The sequence below is a fragment of the Indicator indicator genome, chromosome 15 (assembly GCF_027791375.1).
Source record: "Indicator indicator isolate 239-I01 chromosome 15, UM_Iind_1.1, whole genome shotgun sequence".
Classification (NCBI taxonomy): Eukaryota; Metazoa; Chordata; class Aves; order Piciformes; family Indicatoridae; genus Indicator; species Indicator indicator.
Genome location: NC_072024.1, coordinates 10622620 through 10642299, shown reverse-complemented (window position 1 = coordinate 10642299; position 19680 = coordinate 10622620). Strand labels below are relative to the sequence as shown.

Genomic DNA, 19680 nt, shown 5'->3' with positions numbered 1-19680 from the left:
TGTACAGGAATTGCAGGTTTTCTGTGACACAGGCTAGGGGAATAACGGTGCAGTCATGTTCAGTACAGTCCTGATCATGGCTGGGGCTCTTAGATGATTGACTATGCAAATGAGTTGCTAATAAATCGTGGTGCAGTTTCTGGACACACGTACATCTGAGCAATCTGATCTGGTTAAAGATGTCTCTTCTCGCTGCATGAGGGTTAGAGTATACGTGTGACCTTCAAAAGTGCCTTCCAACCAAAACATTCTGTGATTCTGTGATAATGAAATATATGTACTGATGACATAAATCAATATACATCCATTGCAGTGAATCTGTGTCAGATTGTACAGAGTGAGATGTTGCTGTACGCGTGTCCTTTGGCACTGAAACAGCAGGCATATGTTAAGCCCTTTGGACATAAATTTGAGGTAATAGCTCTTCTGTGGTGGAAGTATCTATGCTTGTCTGCATTACTGAACTTACATTAATAAGCTGGAAACAAGTGAGGTGCTCATGGAAGTCAGCATTTAATATCAGTGTTACTTGTGTTTGCATACATTAAAACTGATGCAATACATGTTGCATTTCGCTACCTAGGTCAAGTCAAATGAACTTACGACTCCAGCAATAATGCTAGGCTGTATTTTCTGAGAGATTTTTTTTGTTTTTGATCTTCCCCCATTTGTTTTATAGGAGCAGCTGTCTCAGGTCCTCGATGCCATGTTTGAGAGGAAGGTGAAACCTCAGGAACATGTGATTGACCAAGGTGATGATGGTGACAACTTCTATGTTGTTGAGCGGTAAGCAGCTGTGACTTTGAAATGTCAAGTGCTTCTTTTCAGTTTCTTAGAAATGGAAGGGAGTGCTTACTGCAGGACAGTTTCTGAAGGAAACTTGGTTTTTGCAGTCATTGCTTCTTCCTTTGATCTTTCCCTTTTCCTCTTTAGGACTCTGTTAGCTTTGAGATCATTTGGCTGGGGCCATCAAATTTCACAGGTGGACATTTCAAACTAGCTGGATTTTAACAGCTAGGGAAGAGGACAACACAGGAAATAAAAATTCACGTTAGTGGCTACCATGGAACCATGTGGACTCTGTCCAATTAATTTTGATCACTGGCTTCAGAGACACCTGTGGTTATTTTGCTTCTGTTGGTCATGTGGTTTATATTTGCAGAGCTTAGGTCCCATTTTGCAGTTTCATGTTTTAACCAAATTTGCATGATAATTTGGTGGATCACATATATATATGTATGTGTGTGTGTGTGCCACAGGCATATAATAGATATGTGTGTACATGCATATTATGAGTGTCTTTTGCCCTCTTGAAAAAAATTCTGGATGATGTTGCTTTTAATCACTGTTTTTGAAGAAAAATTAAGGACATAGATGTATTTCCTCCTGTTAAAAGTGTAATATTGAACAGAATATTACTGACCAAATTAGAAGTGTCTGTTGGAACACAATCTTAGCAAACGAATTTTTGCATGCACTGTTGTCTTCCATATCACTGAAATAATGACAGAATTAATATTCTAGGAAAGCTTTCAAAGCAGTTCTTCAGAACTTGTCACTACCCTGTTTTTAAGGAATTTTCAAAATAATTTCTGTGTTATAAATTTTTAATCTTAAATGATCCTTTTATATTTTAAGGACATTCCCCTTTCTGATTACTGGAATCACAGAACATAAGGCTACCTCAGATATATTCTGACCATATGCCTGTTCCCCTGTCCTTTACCATAGCAACCCATTAGCCTAAACCAGTGCTCCATTTCTGCACTTGGTTAGATCCTTCAGCTTCTCAGTCTCAGACCAATCCCATGTCTTTGACTAGACTAGACAAGTTCCTTTTCTTGCCATGTTCACTGGGGAGATCAAGCTGTCCTAGGTAAGAGTAAGAGACTGCAGATTGGAACTCATGGGAACCAGAGCCACCAAGTCTGCAAAGATGACATGTATTCAGAGCAGTGGTTACTAACCTTGAGGAACATTAAATTCAGTTTGGGAGCCTCTCAAAAAATTGGGAGCCTCTCAAAAATATTAGATGCCATCAGTCTATTTTTAGTTTGTGTCTGTGTAAGGCTCTTAACCTGTTGGTAACTAAAAAGCTCTTCCTGATCTGAGATTTAAGCTAAAATAAAGAAGTGAAATTAAACCTTACATTTGATATTCAGTTATGGTCTGTGTTCTACAGATGTACTGCTATTCCACAATGGGTTTTTTCTACCAAGAGATAGATGGTTTGGAAGATGTCAGGTTTCTAAAGCTTTATTTGTTTTACTTTCAACTTATAATACACCAGTTATAATACTTGCCAAAAGTACGTGGCAGAAGGGCTGTACAGTGAGGGAAATGAAACTCAGTGTTGTGTAGCAACAGAGTGTACCAGCCTGTGCTGTAAAACACTTGGGTAGCTTGGGTACAACTCTTATGTAGGCTAGTCTGTTACTAGAAAGAATTCTACAGTTATAAATTTTCTGTCCTACTCTATCCATTTCCAGTCCTCCTCCATCTCCCACCCCCTCACTTCTTCATGCTAAAGAATAGCAAGATACTGGTGCTTATGGAAAACTATGGTATTTCTGCTTGTCTGCACTTGCAAATTCAGGGGGCTCTGGCTTTTTCAAGGCATCAGTAGGTATGTCTTGTTACTCTAAAATAAGTCATTAATGCCTTAAATACCTCTGAGGATTAGTTTCATCTTGTCTGAGTGAACAGTGGCATTGTGTGGCAGATGCAACTACTTAGATTCTTGTCTGCATAGAAAAAGAAGCTTTCTGGCACAGGCCTTTCTCTTTTCCAAAGTCTTCTGACTGTAATACTTCCTCCCCAAATCACTTTTTTTACCATGCACGGAGGGGCAGCAGGCAGGACAGATGCTGTTTGAGGATGCAGCAGCTATTTAGTGCTTATTGCATGAAGGGAGAGCTGGGATGAGTGTGTTGTGTGGCTAAACATTAGGATGCTCCTCAGTGCTGAGGAGGCACCTGATGAGTCTCTGCTGACTGAGCAGTCATCAGTCAGAAAGGACAGCATTGGCCTCTGTCTCGGAACAGACTGATCCACAATCCTGCTGAGTTGCCCTCTTCTACTTTTCTGCCCTTTTTTTTTTCCCTTGGGGTTTTGTATTTTTTCATGTCAGTATTTTTCTTGTGAGTCCTTGAGCTCCTAACGATTACCATCTCAACAATTACACTTCACTTTGTGTTTTTATTCTTATCTTGCAGAGCTTGTCTCACAGCTCAGCAACAGGTTTCTCAATAAAGCTAGGCCAAGGTCATCCAGTGATGCCTCACCAATTTAGTCCTTGGGCCACAGACAGATGAATTCTTGGCTGAAGGTTACATAGCTATAGTTATTTGGAAATAAATGGCACTAATAAGTGACTTTAGGGCTGAGGGATAGGAAGGAGGATTGTTGTTTGCTTAAGGTGCTCACAGATGGCTCTTCTAGGTGAAAAAGAAAGCCCTCTGAAAATTGTTGCTTCTGATGCCTCTCAAAGAATCATTAAATAGATATTGGACATTACAAGAGTTAGTGAAACTTTCCATCAATGCTCATTCCTTATTTAGTTTACTGTTGGCACACTGTTGGTTTGTGTCTCTTAGCTGTAAGCAGGAGGGTATAAAAAGTGTCTGGTAATGATACTATGTACTTTTTGTGCATCTAGCTTCCTCCTTTAGCTTTTTGGGTGACAGACTAAATTTCTTGTACCTTCTGTCATCTGAATTTGGCCCATCTACTATTCATCTTGGATCTGGAGGCTTTAGTACAGTAGACCCTTGAGTACAGACCACTGCAAAGCTTTCTTGCTTTGATGTATTTTGCTTGTTTGTTTGATACTTTTATTGCTCACTTTGTGGAATCTCCTGCAAATGAAGGTGGCATAAAGCTGCCCTTTAGTACATTTTTTTTTTTTGAGGTGCAGTAGTGTTCAAATATAATTAACAAACCCAGAGCTGTCCATCAGCAATCCTGAAAGACCTTCTGTTGTTAATACTCAGCAGGTCTCCCAGTGAGTCTGTTCCTGTTCTTGTTTATGATGACAAGTTTCACCTATTGCCATTTCTGATGATACTTTATCTTACATGCCTAGTTCTGGGAGATAATAACATTCCTTCTGGCAGAGATCTAAACTTCTGGGGAGAATTATATGTATGTTCAGCTGCTTAAAGCTAGGAAGGTGTTTGTGCCTGCTTTTCTCCAGGGCATGATCTATTTTGTGCCTATCACCCTAGCCAGAACACTTAGAATAGCAATGCTGAAATACTATACAGAGGAAATGAGGTAGATCCTGCACAGATCTATCAGGAGTGAAATGCTTTATTAACAGAGAATTATTGTGAAGAAAGTCTAGATAGAAGCAGCTTAGTATCAGGCCATTGGGAAGCTCAATAATGAATATTCCATCTCACCCAGCAGTAAGAGGGCTATTTGTATAATAGCAAAAAGCTGGTTTTGTGATTTGTACTGGAATGTTGTCTAAGAAAAAGCATCTATTCCATTGTTTTCCAGGGGACTGTATGATATTGTTGTAGCAAAGGACAACCAGTCACGCTGTGTAGGCCGCTACGAAAATCATGGCAGTTTTGGGGAACTGGCATTGATGTACAACACTCCTAGAGCTGCCACCATTGTTGCCACAACAGAAGGAGCCCTTTGGGGACTGGTAAGGAAAGGGAGTTTCTCTCATATGCATAATATTTTAAAAACTAACTCACTGTCTGCACTGCTGCTCTGGGTATGGCTCCTCGTCCTAATAGCTATTGTATCCTGATCTGTTATCTCGCCTCCTGGCATAAGAGATCCATTGTGCAAATCTTTTCGGCCACCTTTCTAGAACAACTTGTCTGTTAAAAAAAAAAAAAAAAAAATCACTAATTTTTTCTGTCCTTTTTGTTATTTTGCATTTGCTGTAATTGTGGCTTTCGTTAAGGGAAATAAACCCTGGTTTTGTTTTTATCCTGCAGAGGACAGTGGAGGCATTTATGAGAGGGGAAAACAATACCTAAATGACTTTCTTTATTTTCATCTCAGCTTCCTATCATTTTGTCTGCTTTAAGGGGAATGGGAAGGTGTTCAGTATGTTCTCAAGGCTGTCAGTAATTTGAAGAGCTAGGAAGTCTGCTCAAAGTTTTGTCTCCCTTCAAAATAAGCTGTCATGATGTTTCTCATCCCTTTGGTTACCCTGGAAGATGTTCTCAGGTCAGCATGACCGATGAGATACTAAGCTAAATGGTGATGTTGCTTTGTCTTGAGCCCAGCAGTTTTGAATGTGAAGCTGTAGACATTAGTTTCCTTTTTTATTTCTTTTCTCTATTTGGATGGGGCTATTTTCACAGTACTGTCTTACTCATCTGTGAGGGCACATAATGAGCGGATTGTGTGATCAACGAAGCCTTTGAAGCCAGAACTGTTGTATGTTTTCTGTGTGTGCTGGGCTCCTCAGCAACTATTGCTGGGGGTCGACCATGTGTTGTGACCTTGATTATAGGACTGATAAGCAACTACACATAGTGTACTTCTGCAATCCCTGCACTTGCTGAGGGAACTGACTTCCCTTTTCTTTGCAAGCTGAAATAAAAGGTTTTGGTAAATCTACCAGAGAATAATGTCAGAATCTAATTCCGTGAACAAGACAGAACAAAGCAGCTACCCACAAACTGAACTCATTCATGAAAGGAAGAAAAATGTGAAGATGATTCTTTGTTCCAGTTTGCTTTGGAAAAGAACTTTGTGTAAACTGAGGGGTTTTGTGATCGCATTCCATTAATTAGCAAGGTGTAGTTGATGGGGCATCTCTTGCTAGTCACCTGTCCTGTGGTTATTTTATTAACTGGGCTGCATTTTCCTGTCTAAAACTAGTTTTTCCAGTTATTCTGTTGTTTCCGTGTTTTATTGTGCTATTTTGTGCCTGATGCCACTTAAACATATTTTTATGGGTCTGCCAAAGTCATTGCTAAAGCTCACGGGTTATCTGTCATTTAGGGAATGTGGATTACTCCTGCTGCATTGCAGACTTAGGCCAACAAAAAGCTGGAAGGCTCAGACATGAAGCAGTTATCAAACGTGGGTCTCTTCTGGAACAGGGAAATATCCTCAGCTTTTGCTGCTGAATGTCTGGGGAAAACCTCATGCTCATACACACTTCCTTCACCGCTTTGCCTTTTTTGTTCCAACACTGCTGCTCCTTCTCCCTCGCTGATGCTCTCAAACAAACGAATTCTGAATATTTTATGCTTTTGCAATTCCCCTGACCATTTCTCCACCTTTCGGCATCTCCAACCATGTACATTTGAAGAGACTTCTACCAGGGAAGAATTCCTTTAAACAATACCTCATGCTTTGTTATCTTTTGTTCTCCTTTGGATAATAGTAATGCCTTTCTTCCCTTCATCTTTCACCTCCTTCAACTTTTATATTGCACTAGTGTCACCTGTGTCAGTCACTGTTACAAATTACAAGCATCTGCAGCCTGCATCTCACAAACCTGTTCTCTTGAAAATACCTCATCACCTCAAAATATCTCTGCAGAGGTATCAGGTCATGTTTTCATAAAATGAGTTCCAGAGCAATGGCTCTCAGGACTTCAATGTTTCTGCTAATTGTGGTGTATGTGTACATGAAAGATTCTGGTACCAGTTTTGAAGCAAATTTCCTTTGACTTTCTGGTTATGATTTTCTTACTCATGGCCTCATCTTGCTTAAGATTAACTGTAACTCGATGTTGATAACTTAGTGCTAACCAGGACCATGGGCATTGCTGTGAAGCAGATGTTAACAAAAAGATACAGTGGGCAAGTGCCCTCTGCTAGGCTCTGCTGTTTAGTTACAGCTCCCTTGTGGCCTTTCTCGTTGGTGTTTGCCAGGGGCTGAGCCCTGCCGTTTCTGTGTGGAGATGAGCAACATTTCATTCAGATCTCTGACAATAAACTCAACATGTCTGCCGCTGCAGGTACCGAGGCAGGAGCCTCTTCCTGGGCGAGCTCTGCCTTCGCTCGGGTGCCGAGTGCCGCCCAGTGGCCACGGAGCCTGCACAGCCACTGCTGCTGCCTGGGGAAAGAAGAAAACAGAGCAGGAGGGTGGCAGACAGTGAGGGGAATCCTGCACAATATTTGGGCTTCAGAAGCAAACCAAACAGTTTTGCTATCAGGAAGGTGCTTGTGGTACATATGGACAGCAAGCAATTAGGAAGCAGTGGTTCCAAAACCAGATCTGAAAAGGTGGAAGAGTGAATCGACTCTGTGGCTGTTTGTTATTCTGCTCCTGATCTATTTGAGACCAGCATAAATCTCTAACTTACTTTTGAAATCTGTGACTCAAGTAGAGAAGAAACCAATTCAGACTTAGTCTCGCAGTTGCCTTAACAAGTGTTGGAAATTCCAATTTCCAGTGGCTTCAGCAAGAGCAGTGTAACTTCTTCATTCCACAGAAGTGGAAGTATGTATGTGGAAGTATGAAAGAATCATTAACAGTCAAACAAAACCCAGAAACTCAGCCCTGAAAAACAGTACAGGACAGATGAGAAATGGAATTCTTGTCTGAGAAAGACCAGGTCTAACAGCTCCATGTTTTTCTGTTTGTTACTGCAATAAGTATCACAAGAGCTGCTGCAATCACCATCGTGATGGATATGGTACCCTGTTAACAGCTGACTTCTCAGTCCCTGTGTTTGTTGCAAATTCTAGTTCATGTTTGTCAATTCTTTAAACAGGGAGCATTTTGGTGAAGAGAAATAATAATGTATTTCTCTGTGCTCTTTCTTGCAGGATCGAGTGACATTCAGAAGAATTATATTGAAAAACAATGCCAAGAAGAGGAAGACATATGAATTATTCATTGAGTCTGTGCCCCTTCTGAAATGCTTGGAGGTAAAGCCTTTTGGAGACATCTGCATCAGATTTTTGCATTAGTATTAGCTCCACAGTCAGTGTTTCTGCTGTGTCAGAAATCTGTGTCATTTTTGCTTAGAACAGGATTTTGAGAGCTGCTTTGATACCACATTTACTGAATAACTTAATTTGCATTGTTGAAGATGTATACTGCTTGGGTTTTTTTTCATGTCCTTTATTCACTGAGTTTTATCTCAGTCTCTGTAAGGATTTTGGGGAAAAAAAAAATCTCTAAAAGCCCAAAACAACAACCAAACAAAAAACATGGATAAGCATATCAGAGAACAGGTATTGAAGTGAAAACTGGAACTCAGGGCTGTGGTTTCCTTTGAGGGTGTGATAGTAAAGTAATGATACAAGCACTGGAATATTTGGCCTTTATAAGCCATGAAAGATTTTAAATTTGAGACAAAGATGTGGGCTGCAGTAGGTCTTGATTTTTAACCTTAACCCATATTCAGGAAGTAAACTAAGAATAGGCTAAAGGGAAGCACTGCCACCTGGGAATAAAATGGCAGATGTCATGATGATGTGTGTGGTGCATGACTTTAGGAACAACATGTAAATTGTCACTTCTAAGCTGTTGATTCAGATTGTATCTTCAGAAGACTTTTGGAGATATACCAAAGCGCTTAGAAATTAGTATCTCTCTCTTTGCCTTGCAGCATATATTTGTTTTTCTTTGTTTTCTTGTCGTAAGAATATTTTTCACTTTTAATCTTTAGTATTTGAGAAGAGCTTTTAATCTTTTTGAGAGAAGATTACAGAACTGCAAGGCATCATTGAATGTCAATAGCAACCTCTAATATATATTATTTTGGACATACGTTGGTAGCTGTGGAAAGGGTAAATTGCACACTTTCTTCCTCTGTGCTTCTCTTAAACTAGTTCCATCAATGTGACTTTTTTGAGCACAAAAATGACTCAGATGTTTAACATATAGAAAAATAAGTCATTAGCACTGGATGGCTTTTTGCATGACACGCTGCAGTTGAATCATGTGGATCAGAATTCAGTTTCTCAGACGTGGAATAGATTAAGATGCATTTGTGGAATGAATGGATTACAACTGAATCATCTGCAGAGATGCTAATTTTAACTGTAAGGTTTTCTTCTTTTCTTAATATGTCTTTTACACTGCTTTGAAGCAATAAAACTGTTTTGCAGTGAGAATTATTGGAGATAAATGTAACTGTTTTTTCTCCCTTCCTGTTACGAAGGCTCAGGCATGCTTCAAGGCATGTCAAATTAGTACCTCTTGCCCTTGATGTTGGATGTCCTGTTGAAATGCCTGCTTAAGATTTGGAGCCAGTGTCCTTTTCACCCCTCTCCACTCTGGGAATGTGTTCTGTGACAATGTCCCCCTACCCCCTGTGACAGTGTTCAAGTATATGGTGATTAAAATATTTTGAAAATGTGTTGATGGTGTTGTTCATTGAAGTTTTATTTGTAGGAGGTTTATGGGATTTTTTTGACTGTTTGAATTTCAACTAAAGCTTAGAAGAAGTTACTTATTTTTATTTCTTTGCTCTAAAGCATCCGAATCTATTTGTCAAATATGAGGGTAAGAAAGACACACAGCTGAGACACCAGATAATTTTCTTTCCCTGTTGGTTATGGTAGTCTTGAAAGCTGTGGTGCAGTGTGACAATGGTGCTGTACTTTTCAGTACAAGATGCTGTGTGTTTGTGAGTTGAGTGAATGCCTCTTCATTTCATGGCCACAAAGTTTACCAGAGGTCTACTATAACAGATAACTGTGTTACATTTTCTTCTTTGTTGCAGGCATCAGAGCGAATGAAGATAGTGGATGTCATAGGGGAGAAAGTGTTTCAAGATGGGGAACGTATCATTTCTCAGGTACTTGAATTCTCTTTATTGTTCTCCTTTCCATGCATCTCTGTTCCTGATTAAAATGGACTTACAGAATCCTCTTACTTGGACTAATTTGTGACTTAACAGTTTTTTAATACTTCCAGTTTACTTAAAACCACTTTTTGAATGTTTGTGGAACAACCATTATGTCTTCTGCTACAAATTTGTTCTATTACTTTAGTTTCTGAGTTTTTCTTGTCTCATCTGTTTGTTCTTTATAAATGGTCTTTGCAAGGTTTCCAGAGGAGTATGCCTTAAGAAGCTGAAACTAACTGCCTGTCTGTGCAGTTTGCCATGAAGGCCCCCAGCTAGCCTTTTCCCAGGCAGATATGACCAGATTAAAGAAGGAGTCACAAGCATCTCTTAATTCCCTAGGTCTGACTAAACAAATCAAACAATTTGACAGGAGTATGATTTGGATGAAAATAATGTCATTGGGAATATCTTACTAGTTGGACCCAACTCAGTTAACTATTCTAAGAAGCTATCAGAGTTAATTAAAACCACTGTTTTTTCTGCTGCTCTTAAGAGTATTTCAATGGTGGAGTAGTCTAGCTCCAACTTCAGTAGCCTTTGGTTGTTGGTGAATGTTTGATCTTCTGTAGCACATCAAAGCCAGAGTGGTGGAACATGGAGCTGGACAAACTGAAGCTAAAGCTGTGTTAGTTTTTTGTCTGTGACACAATTTTTTGGAACACTCTTAATGATGAAACACTGGAATTTTGGATCAACTTTAGCTTGGGCTTGCTGTGTTCCTTGCAAAAGTTGTCTAGTTCAAGTAGAAGTTACTGCAAGAAAGTCCTGACATTGATGGCTTTTGGTAACAACAGTTATTTTATAAACAGAATATGACTCTTTGATAATATCTTGAATAATTATTTACCTTGAATGTCAGATAATTCTAAATGCAGGAAACCTCGGTTTATTGATAACCAAATACTGCCAAATTACTTCTCTCCAGATACATCCTCATTTTGTACATTGAAAATCTCCTTGCTTAAAACGCTTAGAAAACTGAACTCTCAGCAGAATCAAAGCTTATAAATCAGTTTCAAAACTGGGAACTCACACCATCAGTGATCCTATTATGCAGTTGGTTTTAATCTTTTGTAATAACTGAATTCAGGACAAGGATGTAATTACCCTTAAAAGGAGGAATAATAATCTGGATAGGTCTGGGTGATGGTAATACACTGCTAAGGATGATGAAATTTTATTCTTGGAAAAGATGCGATAGATCTTATATTACAGCAGTTGCCATGAGTGTTCTTTCTCTCATGGATAATTTTACATTTTAATCACCTTTCTGGAATTCGACCCTTCACTTAAGGGCAGTATGCTTTAAAGCACTTAAAAATTGTTGGTGCCTGCTGGTGTTATGAGGATGTCTCCCACTGTGGTTGGTTTTATTCTTAACAACAACAAAAAAGTACTCAGGACTTACTCTTTCAGAAGTGTGCTGCGTAGTGTTGTGATAGATGAGGACAGTGAAGGATGGTTTATGACCATCCTCAGGAAGCTTAGCCAAGGGCCTATTTTCTATTGTAACTCCATGTTTAAATCTTGTAATGTATTCTCCCAGCCTGTCTCACACTGAAGTTGCAACTATCTCTATCTTTCCCATCACATTCATAGATTCCTTGCATGCTTGACTTAATGTCAGATTTATCTCCCTCCTCACATTGTTTCAGTTTTTTGCTGAGCCACTCCTATTTCCTTATCAGTTCCTTACCCAACCTCTATCTCCCTGAAGCCTTTAGTCCCTTTGTTTATGATTCCATAGCAGGAGACACATGCTGGCTCTCTGCTCTGATGTCCAGTCCTATACCAAATCCACAGGAGTTGGTATAGAGAGGAAAAGTTTCCTCTGTTGCAGCTAAAACTTTCAAAATATTAGGTCCTGGCAAAGCATTGCATAGCAGATGTAAGCTGTGATCTGTTGAAGGTCTGCAGCCTGATGGGTTTGGATGTGGAAAAGGTATTGGAAATTCTCACAGAAACACTGGTTAAGGAAACTCTAAAGGCCATCTTGTTCAATTTGTCTGGCCACCTAGAGCCAGTTGCTCAGGACCATGTCCAAATTGCTTTTGAATATCCCGAAGGCTGGAGACTTCAGAACCTCTCTGGGCAACCTGTGCAGCACCCTCATAGTAACTTCCATAGAAACAGCTGGTTTTGACTAAACCAATTTTTTTCTATTTCACAATCAATTATTCAACAGCACCTTGAGACGTCTTTCCAGAACTTGATATCAAGTGGCTGTCTGGTTTTACTTACTTCCACTTGCCCTATGTGATGTATTTTCCTTTAATGGCATGATGTTAGAGTGCTTTCTTCCTTACCATTCTCGCTGCCTTTACTTAGTGGTGGCATCATTCCTCATGTAGATGCACATGGTTTTCTGTAAATTATCCTCCTCTTAATTTCTATTGACCATGCTCCTCAGATACAGCTATTCTCGGTTCTGCTGATCTGCCACTATTTTACCCTGGATTATCTGAGCTCATGCTTAGCTTTACTATGGATCCTTTTTCCTACTGACATCTAGAAATGCAGTCACTAAATTGGTGGCTCCTGTAAACTTGCTTGCGGAAATTCTAGGTCCTGCTTAGTTTCTCCATTGCATACTTTCATCAGGATCAGAAGATTTGCACTTAAGTGATTTTGCTCTATATCATCAATCTCCTTTTTCCTTTCCATCAGCCCTTGCATGGCTCTCTGTGTAATAGTAGTTCCTTCCTCTGTGGAGTCCTCTTGTGGATTAACTAACCAGACACCTTTCAATGTTCAGAATTTGAGTGTTTGTCCACTATAGCAGATTTCTGCCAAAAGCCTAGTTCAGAGTGAGAGCTTTAATACCACTTATATGTACCTTGACAGCAAACTTAAAAATAATATGTTTTGCCTTTTCCTCTTCACAGGGTGATAAAGCAGATTGTTTTTACATTGTAGAATCTGGTGAAGTGAAAATCTTGATTAAAAGCAAGGTGAGTTCAAAGTGGATGATTAGGCTTTAGGTCAATTCCTGATTTGATGAGGACAGATGGTGTGAAAAAGCCTAACCCTGACTTATTTTAAGATACTATGTAATGATATTTATCATCATCACTCAGGTGATGTAACCTGTAAATTCCCCTGTCTGTTTTGAAGTGGTGAGAAATCCCTTTACTAAGGCAGGAAAGTCCTTGGTTTGTGTTTGCTCCTCCACAAACTAACCTGAGCTACTCTCACAGGCCTCAATGTGGAGGTGAAACTTCTATGCTAGGATTATAGAAACCCACAACTTGCAAAACATGGAGTCTGTGGTTGCTAGTGACATACTAGATGTTGGCATGAGAACCAATCTCTGTGCAGTCTGAGATGGCCTTAGGGAACAATGTGTTGTGCGTGATAAAACCCTTGTAGCAGCAGCTCCCAAAGCTGTAACAGTAACTATCTGCCAATCTCAACATTTGTGAGCTGATATACACTTCTCTTATCAAACTTACAACTGAACATGCTATTAATATGCTCTACAAACAGAGCATGACTTGGAAAGTGCTAGTTTAAAAGCCCTAAACCAGTGAGCACATCTGTAAGGTATCTGGGATTAACTGCAGCCTGGTACAAGGACAGATCTGGATGCAAATAATAAAATGTACCATTTGACAGACTATGACGAGTCAGGAAGCTAACCAAGAAGTGGAGATTGCCCGGTGTCACAGAGGGCAGTATTTTGGAGAGCTTGCACTTGTTACCAACAGACCCAGAGCAGCCTCTGCCTATGCTGTTGGGGAGGTCAAATGTTTAGGTAAGTAATATTTCTAGCTACCGTTTTCTGGTCTTGGCTTGTCTTGTGGACCATGCTCAAGTGAGCAGCTATTCAGAACCTAGCAGCCCTGTGGTAACTGGGGGTCAGGCACAAGAAGCTAGGAGTATGAGCTTGAGTTGATCTCCATGTTCAAGTTTGAGAAGCGCTGCGGCTTCCTTCCAGCAGATTCTGGTCTTTCTGCTTGTGTGGCCTGTACTCTTCTATGAGTGAGTAGCATCAGCTTCCTAGCTGCAGCTTGTTTGTCACACATAGCTTTCAGGTGATACTGTAATGCCAGTGTGGTATGTATTCAGCTTGTGTATTTATCCTTGACATCAGGTGTGTATTTCATTAATCTTTTTTCTCCAAATAACTTGGATTTCTGTTTCTGTGGCTTCTATTGAAGCCTCAAGCACAAATGGATTGGACTGGAGGTCTGTGTTCTGAGTTAAAGAAAACCAAAAGGTTGGTATGTGTGTGTGGTGTCCTTTTTGACAAACACGCTTGTTTTTACTTCTGTTCCTTTGCAGTCATGGATGTGCAAGCATTTGAGAGGTTGCTTGGACCCTGCATGGACATTATGAAGAGGAATATAACACATTATGAGGAGCAGCTGGTGACAATGTTTGGCTCTAGCATGGACCTGATGGATCCAGGGAATTAGGCACAGGGTACCTCAGTGCCTTCTTAGTTCAAGACACAGAAAAGCCTCCTATCAGCAACACAACTCACAAGGAAAACGGACACTACAGAACAGTTACTGCTGCTGTCTTCTTGGGCATTTTAGAAACAATAAACAAGTTTCAGCACAGATGGATTGCTCACTCCCTGCCTCCACTTTTCTGCTGATACTTCATTATTAGACCTAGATAAAGATGATTATAACCCTATGTTCACTTACTTGGCTCAGAATGGCATCTGTCCAACAGTTCAAGTGCCTGATATGAAACCCAAAGTGTGCAAGATATAGAAGCCTCCTTCCTTCTGGTGTTACTGTTGGGATAAATTTTCTTATGAGATTCTGTAGTGGGAAGGTGCCTGTTCTGCAGAGGCAGCCTGTGGAATATGAGCCTTTTATGGGCTTACTACGTTCATCTGATGCTTTCCTTACATGTCAAATTTGCTTTTAATTGTAGCATCTGGGTTTGAAGTTAAAATAATAATGGAGCCAGTTCATAAGGTGGCACTGAAGTTTTCTTCCACCTGCTGAAAGTGGCAGGTACTATAGCTCTTTAAACCAAGTAAACTGAGCTGGGGACATGGGAGAGTCTGCTTAGCAGCAAAATGCTAAAAATGAAGCATTACTGTATTTTAAGTGTTTTCTGAGCAGCAAAGAACATTGTTTTATTCTATGCTGCCCAAAAAAAATGCAGTGGTTCAGATTAAATGGCTCAAAGGTGTCATAATTGTGATCTCTCCAAATTTGCTCCTTGGTGAGATCACAATACATGACCTTCTCTTGCTTACAAAGATCCTTTATACTGCTAGATTTCCCAGGGCACTGTTGTTGACTGGGTCAGTTTTAAAGCTTTTTAAGGAGGTGAATGTTTTGTAATTTAAATGAAGATTGCTCCTGTATTTGGTTACAGGAGCTCCCCCAGTCCTAACATTTCGCAGTATTCTAACTTCATTAGACACTTGGATGCTTCCAAATACCATGTTGATTTGCTAAACTTTTCAAAAGTTGGCAACGTTTGACTTTGTGAAGCAAATGTCTTTGCTAACTACGCAGTTGGTGTGTTTGAGGAGTCCTTTTGGTTTAGGTGATAACTAAGCTAATGTTTATCTAAAATACCTAGTAAATTTGCAGCATTTATTAGGTAGATTCTGTTTCTATAGCTTTAATGACCTTAATTGGCGTACTGCTGAGATTTTATCAGAGTATTATCTAAATAAGAAACAGGCCATAAGAAGGACATTTTTATGGTGTACAAACTGAATATTTATATTATGACATTGAATTTGTAGGTAATAAATCTAGTGACCCTTTGAATTGTCATTCTTCTGCAGCTCATGCAAAATTTACTGGTGTTTTATGAGGTTATAAAATTTTAATTGTGGATGCTAGTATAACAGAACCTGCTCTTTTTCATGGCCACGTGAACAAGAATAGAAGGATGCTAATGTTGAATCCCTGCTTCTAGTTATCACAGCGGACACTTCTCTAAGCAACGAGATGCTCAGCTGCAACTCTTCAGTTGATTTCTGGACGATTTTTTTTCCCTAAATGGATGAGCTCCTCTCAGTTCCTGCAATATGAGTAAGATGGAAACTTGGTAAATTTGAATGGCTGTTGCTGTAATTGGAGTAATATTTTTATATAATGCAAATGATTTGTAATGGACACCACAGAGGTAGGTGTTTCCATGTTATTAAAGTCCTGGTTGTGATGTCTAGTGGCTGTTCTAACTGCATGTGTTTTAGAACAGTGAATTTCCCTTGCTTTACTAGGCTGATTATTTTTGTTGTTAGTTACAGCCAAAGAAGCAGCAAGTACTTTTCATTCATGCTTCCAAGGTTTTTAACACCAAAGAAAAAATCGTTCTCTTGATTACAGAATTGAAACAAACAAGCAAACTAAAGCAAACTATAAGAAACAAAAAGTGAAAAAGCTCTATTCATCAGGTCCTTGAATTAATAATATATAAGATATATTTAAGATACTTTGGGCTCCAAGGTGAGTCTTTCTGAAGCCAGATCATGACTGTCCTGCAAACCAGGCATAAACTTGTCTCCAAGCCAGTGTGAGTTTCTGTGCTGCCTAAACTGTCATGTGAAATAAAGAGAAACTTGCAGTGAAATCATCAGCTGGCCTTTGTTGCTCCCAGGCAGAATATCCTCTCATTTATCCAGAGGAGCCTGGTAGACTGAGCTGCCTTACAGGTGAATTCTGGTTCTTACAGCCTTTGGCTCTCTGCAGGACAGGATTGTATACCTCAGCATATGCAAATGGCAATTGTTCAGAAGCTTAAGCAAAAAAAACCAACAGTTGGGGCTGATGTTAGATCCTTAAGTAATTTAGGTTCTGCCTGGAAGGGAGGTTGCTTCTAGCAGTCAAAGGAAAGCATAAAAATGTGAAATCAAAAGATTGGGATCCCATGCTAGAAGGAAAAAGCTTTTGTTTTACATTTCTCTAGATTCCATGGGGCAAAGGCATACTGAGCTAAAAAAGAAAAAGCCTGTAAGAAGGCTCATCCATTTAAAATCATAATTTGCAACGTGCCTGACTAGTTTGGTGTGGTTTAACCAACCTGTTCCATACAATTTGGGGGCATGAAGATAGTGAGAAAAGCTTGTATTAAGATACTCAACATTGCCAGCTATCTGGTTATAGCACCAGCAATGGGTAAAGGTGGAAAGCAAGTGAGTAGCGATTCCAAGCCCAGGGAGTGAAGTGGACATCTGTCCACATCACTGTATCTCAGCTTGTTCCTTTTCATGCTGATTGCTCATTGCAGTTCTGGAGAACAAGCCCAGGTTTTCTGTTATTCCTGCTCAGTGTCCAATACCTCTGCCATGGAGTCTCTGCAATTGGCAGTAGAAAGATTTCTGGTTTTTAATAAAAGAACTCAGCAGAAAAGTGAGCAAAGAGGATAGTGTCTTTGAGACTTGGAGGAAAAAAGAAAAAAAGTGTCTTGTCTGTGATTCCCCGCTTGTAATTGTTGTGGAGTCGGTAAGAGGAGCTTTCAGTGGTCAAATACCCTGGCATATGGTATTTCTGTTTAATGTCACAGCACAGGTTTCACAATGTAAGAGGACAAAAAAGGGCAAAAGAGCTCTCTTTTTAGAAACAAAAGTGCAAAACTTTAAAGCAAAAGTGCAATTTTGCACAGAGGGCAAAACCCTAACCCCCCTTTGAATGTCATTTCCATTCTTTCTTTTCTGTTGGCTGAAAATGGAGTTTTGTTCTTGACATGTATTTGTAAACCAATTTTGCCAAATACAAACACTTTGGATTTTTTTCACTCCAGATTGTTTTTGTTGTTATGGTTATTACTGACTATTTTCACTTTTTTCAAACCATATATTTTATTTCAAGAGGCCTTCCCTGTGGATTTCCTCCTGACAGTCTGCAGCACAAGACTGCTATTTCAAGATGCAAGAGAAGGTCACTAACCTCACAGGAGAACACTCAACTCTGCTTAGCTGGCTGGAGCTAATAATGCACTACTAATTTTCCTCTGCTCTGTCGGGCAGGAGGGGAATTAAATTCTGCATAAAGTTGCTACCTCAAGGCTCCAAGTGCTTTTAAAGGTCTTTCACTTGGGATAATTTCATGAGACAGTTCTTAAAATTGGTCTGTTCTTCTGAGTTGAATGTTATTTTTAATTGATTCATTGAGGGACCCTTATTTTAATTCATTTTACATTTAGTACTTGATTCTCAAAGGACGAACAGCTGCGAAGTTTGGTTCTTGCACTATAGTGTTGAACATGAAAGAAAAATATCTGCCATACAAACAGACATTTTTAACAAGTTAAACCACTCTGGGGTTCAGCTTCATTTTTGGTTAATAAAAAAATGACATGTTGTGTCCAGCCTTCCTGTACAATCCTGTGTGTGCTCTTTTATTGATTTACTGCAGCGGACACAACCCCCCAGTGCTCACATCAGGAGTGGACTCGACAGCAGCTGACTAGATTTACTCAGCATGCCTGAGTTACTGCTGCATCTGTTATCTGAGCCTTATGGACAACAGTGCTTGCCCTACTGCAATAACCAGAAGAGATTTATACTTCCTGACCACCAATTTTGCTGTTTGGTGATTAAAATTTTACTAATATCTTAAAAAGTAATAGCAATCTCTGTAGATATTATTGCTCCCAATAAAACTTGCTGTTCTGATGTGTATGCCAAATTATCATAGAACTGATTTATTGGAGCAACTGGTTCTCAGTTCCTCTGAGAAGCACAATAATCCTGAAGGTCTCCTGCTGGGCTACACTTAACAGCTACTGAATTTTATATGGCAAGCTTCCTGTTCTGTTTTGGTTTTTAACAATTTGAAAAGAATATTACTTTGGTACATGTGAAATTGCCTGATCAAATAGTCAATATTTGCCTTTGCTAAAGTTTTATTTGTAAACATTTAGAATTTTATGTTAGGCTTTTAAATTAGTCTAGAAGAGTAGTTTAGATAGACTGTGATGAACATGAGAGAGCCCCTGAAGGAATACAGTACTTCAGCTTTGGGCACTTGAATTCAAGAAAGATGTTGAAACCTGAAGGAGCCTGAGGGCAGCAGCATGATAAACAGATCTAGAAAATGTTAGATTTTACACAGGGATATGGGGAAAACTGGGATTTTTTTTTTTATATAGAAGGAAGGATGAGGAGAAAGGAGACAGGAAATAAACAAGGAGGGATGATCTCATATTGATTAGGACAGGTCTATTAATACGGTGCATAAGCTACAGCAGGGAAGCTGTTGATTAAGCATTGGAAAAATCTGGAAGACAGCTGGGACAGACTGCTTCAGGAAGTGTGAAATCTTTCAGCACTAAATTTTTAATTTCTTCCCCAAACAGTTGTAAACTAGTTCTGAATGCTTACAATGTCTGAGGCAGGGGCAGATTAGATAACCTCCTGGGGAGGCTTTTCTGAGATACGGTGCTGTTTTCTTCTGAATACCTGTTTAAAATCACCAAGGGCTTTAGCTGACACACAAAAAGCCTATCTTCAGGCTTTGTGCTGCATCAGCAGTAAGAAGATGAAAACAGATCAGTGCCTGTAAAAGTAAGTTGTCAGCGTGCTGGGGCTCAGGTCCAAAGCTTACCCAGCACTTCAGACAGAGAAAACCCTCTCTCCAAAGAGAGAAAACATCCTGAAGTCTGAAGTTCCTTTGCATAGACTGAGCAGTTTGATGGCAAAGGCATCAGAATTAGGCCCTAGCTCAAACACATCAGATGGGTGTTAAGTTTATTGTAGTATTACCCTGTGAGGGTCAATATTGTACTTTTTTTTATTTCAAGAGCAGTATTCTGTTCTTACGCTGAGGATGATGTTTCATCGTTTTGGTAAAAATACTTCCACACTTTGTACTGTTTTTCTTCAAAGGATATATTTTATTTTGCCCCAATCTTCAGATCAGTTGCAAGGTACTGAAGTTATCTCCTCTGTTCGGTGTTGAACCGGG

General features: G+C 39.6%; 1 protein-coding gene across 2 annotated transcripts in view; it reads left to right on the top strand.

Annotated features, from left to right (window-relative positions):
- The window catches only part of PRKAR2A (protein kinase cAMP-dependent type II regulatory subunit alpha), a 59980-nt gene extending 45635 nt beyond the window's left edge, over nucleotides 1–14345 (top strand). The window contains exons 5-11 of one of the 2 annotated variants that reach the window (XM_054387314.1): nucleotides 680–786; nucleotides 4504–4657; nucleotides 7758–7859; nucleotides 9665–9739; nucleotides 12676–12741; nucleotides 13406–13544; nucleotides 14075–14345. In XM_054387314.1, the coding sequence (XP_054243289.1) occupies nucleotides 680–786; nucleotides 4504–4657; nucleotides 7758–7859; nucleotides 9665–9739; nucleotides 12676–12741; nucleotides 13406–13544; nucleotides 14075–14208 (777 nt within the window). In that variant the 3' untranslated portion in view covers nucleotides 14209–14345. Of the gene's footprint in view, nucleotides 1–679; nucleotides 787–4503; nucleotides 4658–7757; nucleotides 7860–9664; nucleotides 9740–12675; nucleotides 12753–13405; nucleotides 13545–14074 lie in introns of both variants that reach the window. The other variant, XM_054387315.1, reaches the window with a different exon arrangement.
- Nucleotides 14346–19680: the final 5335 nt, after the last annotated feature.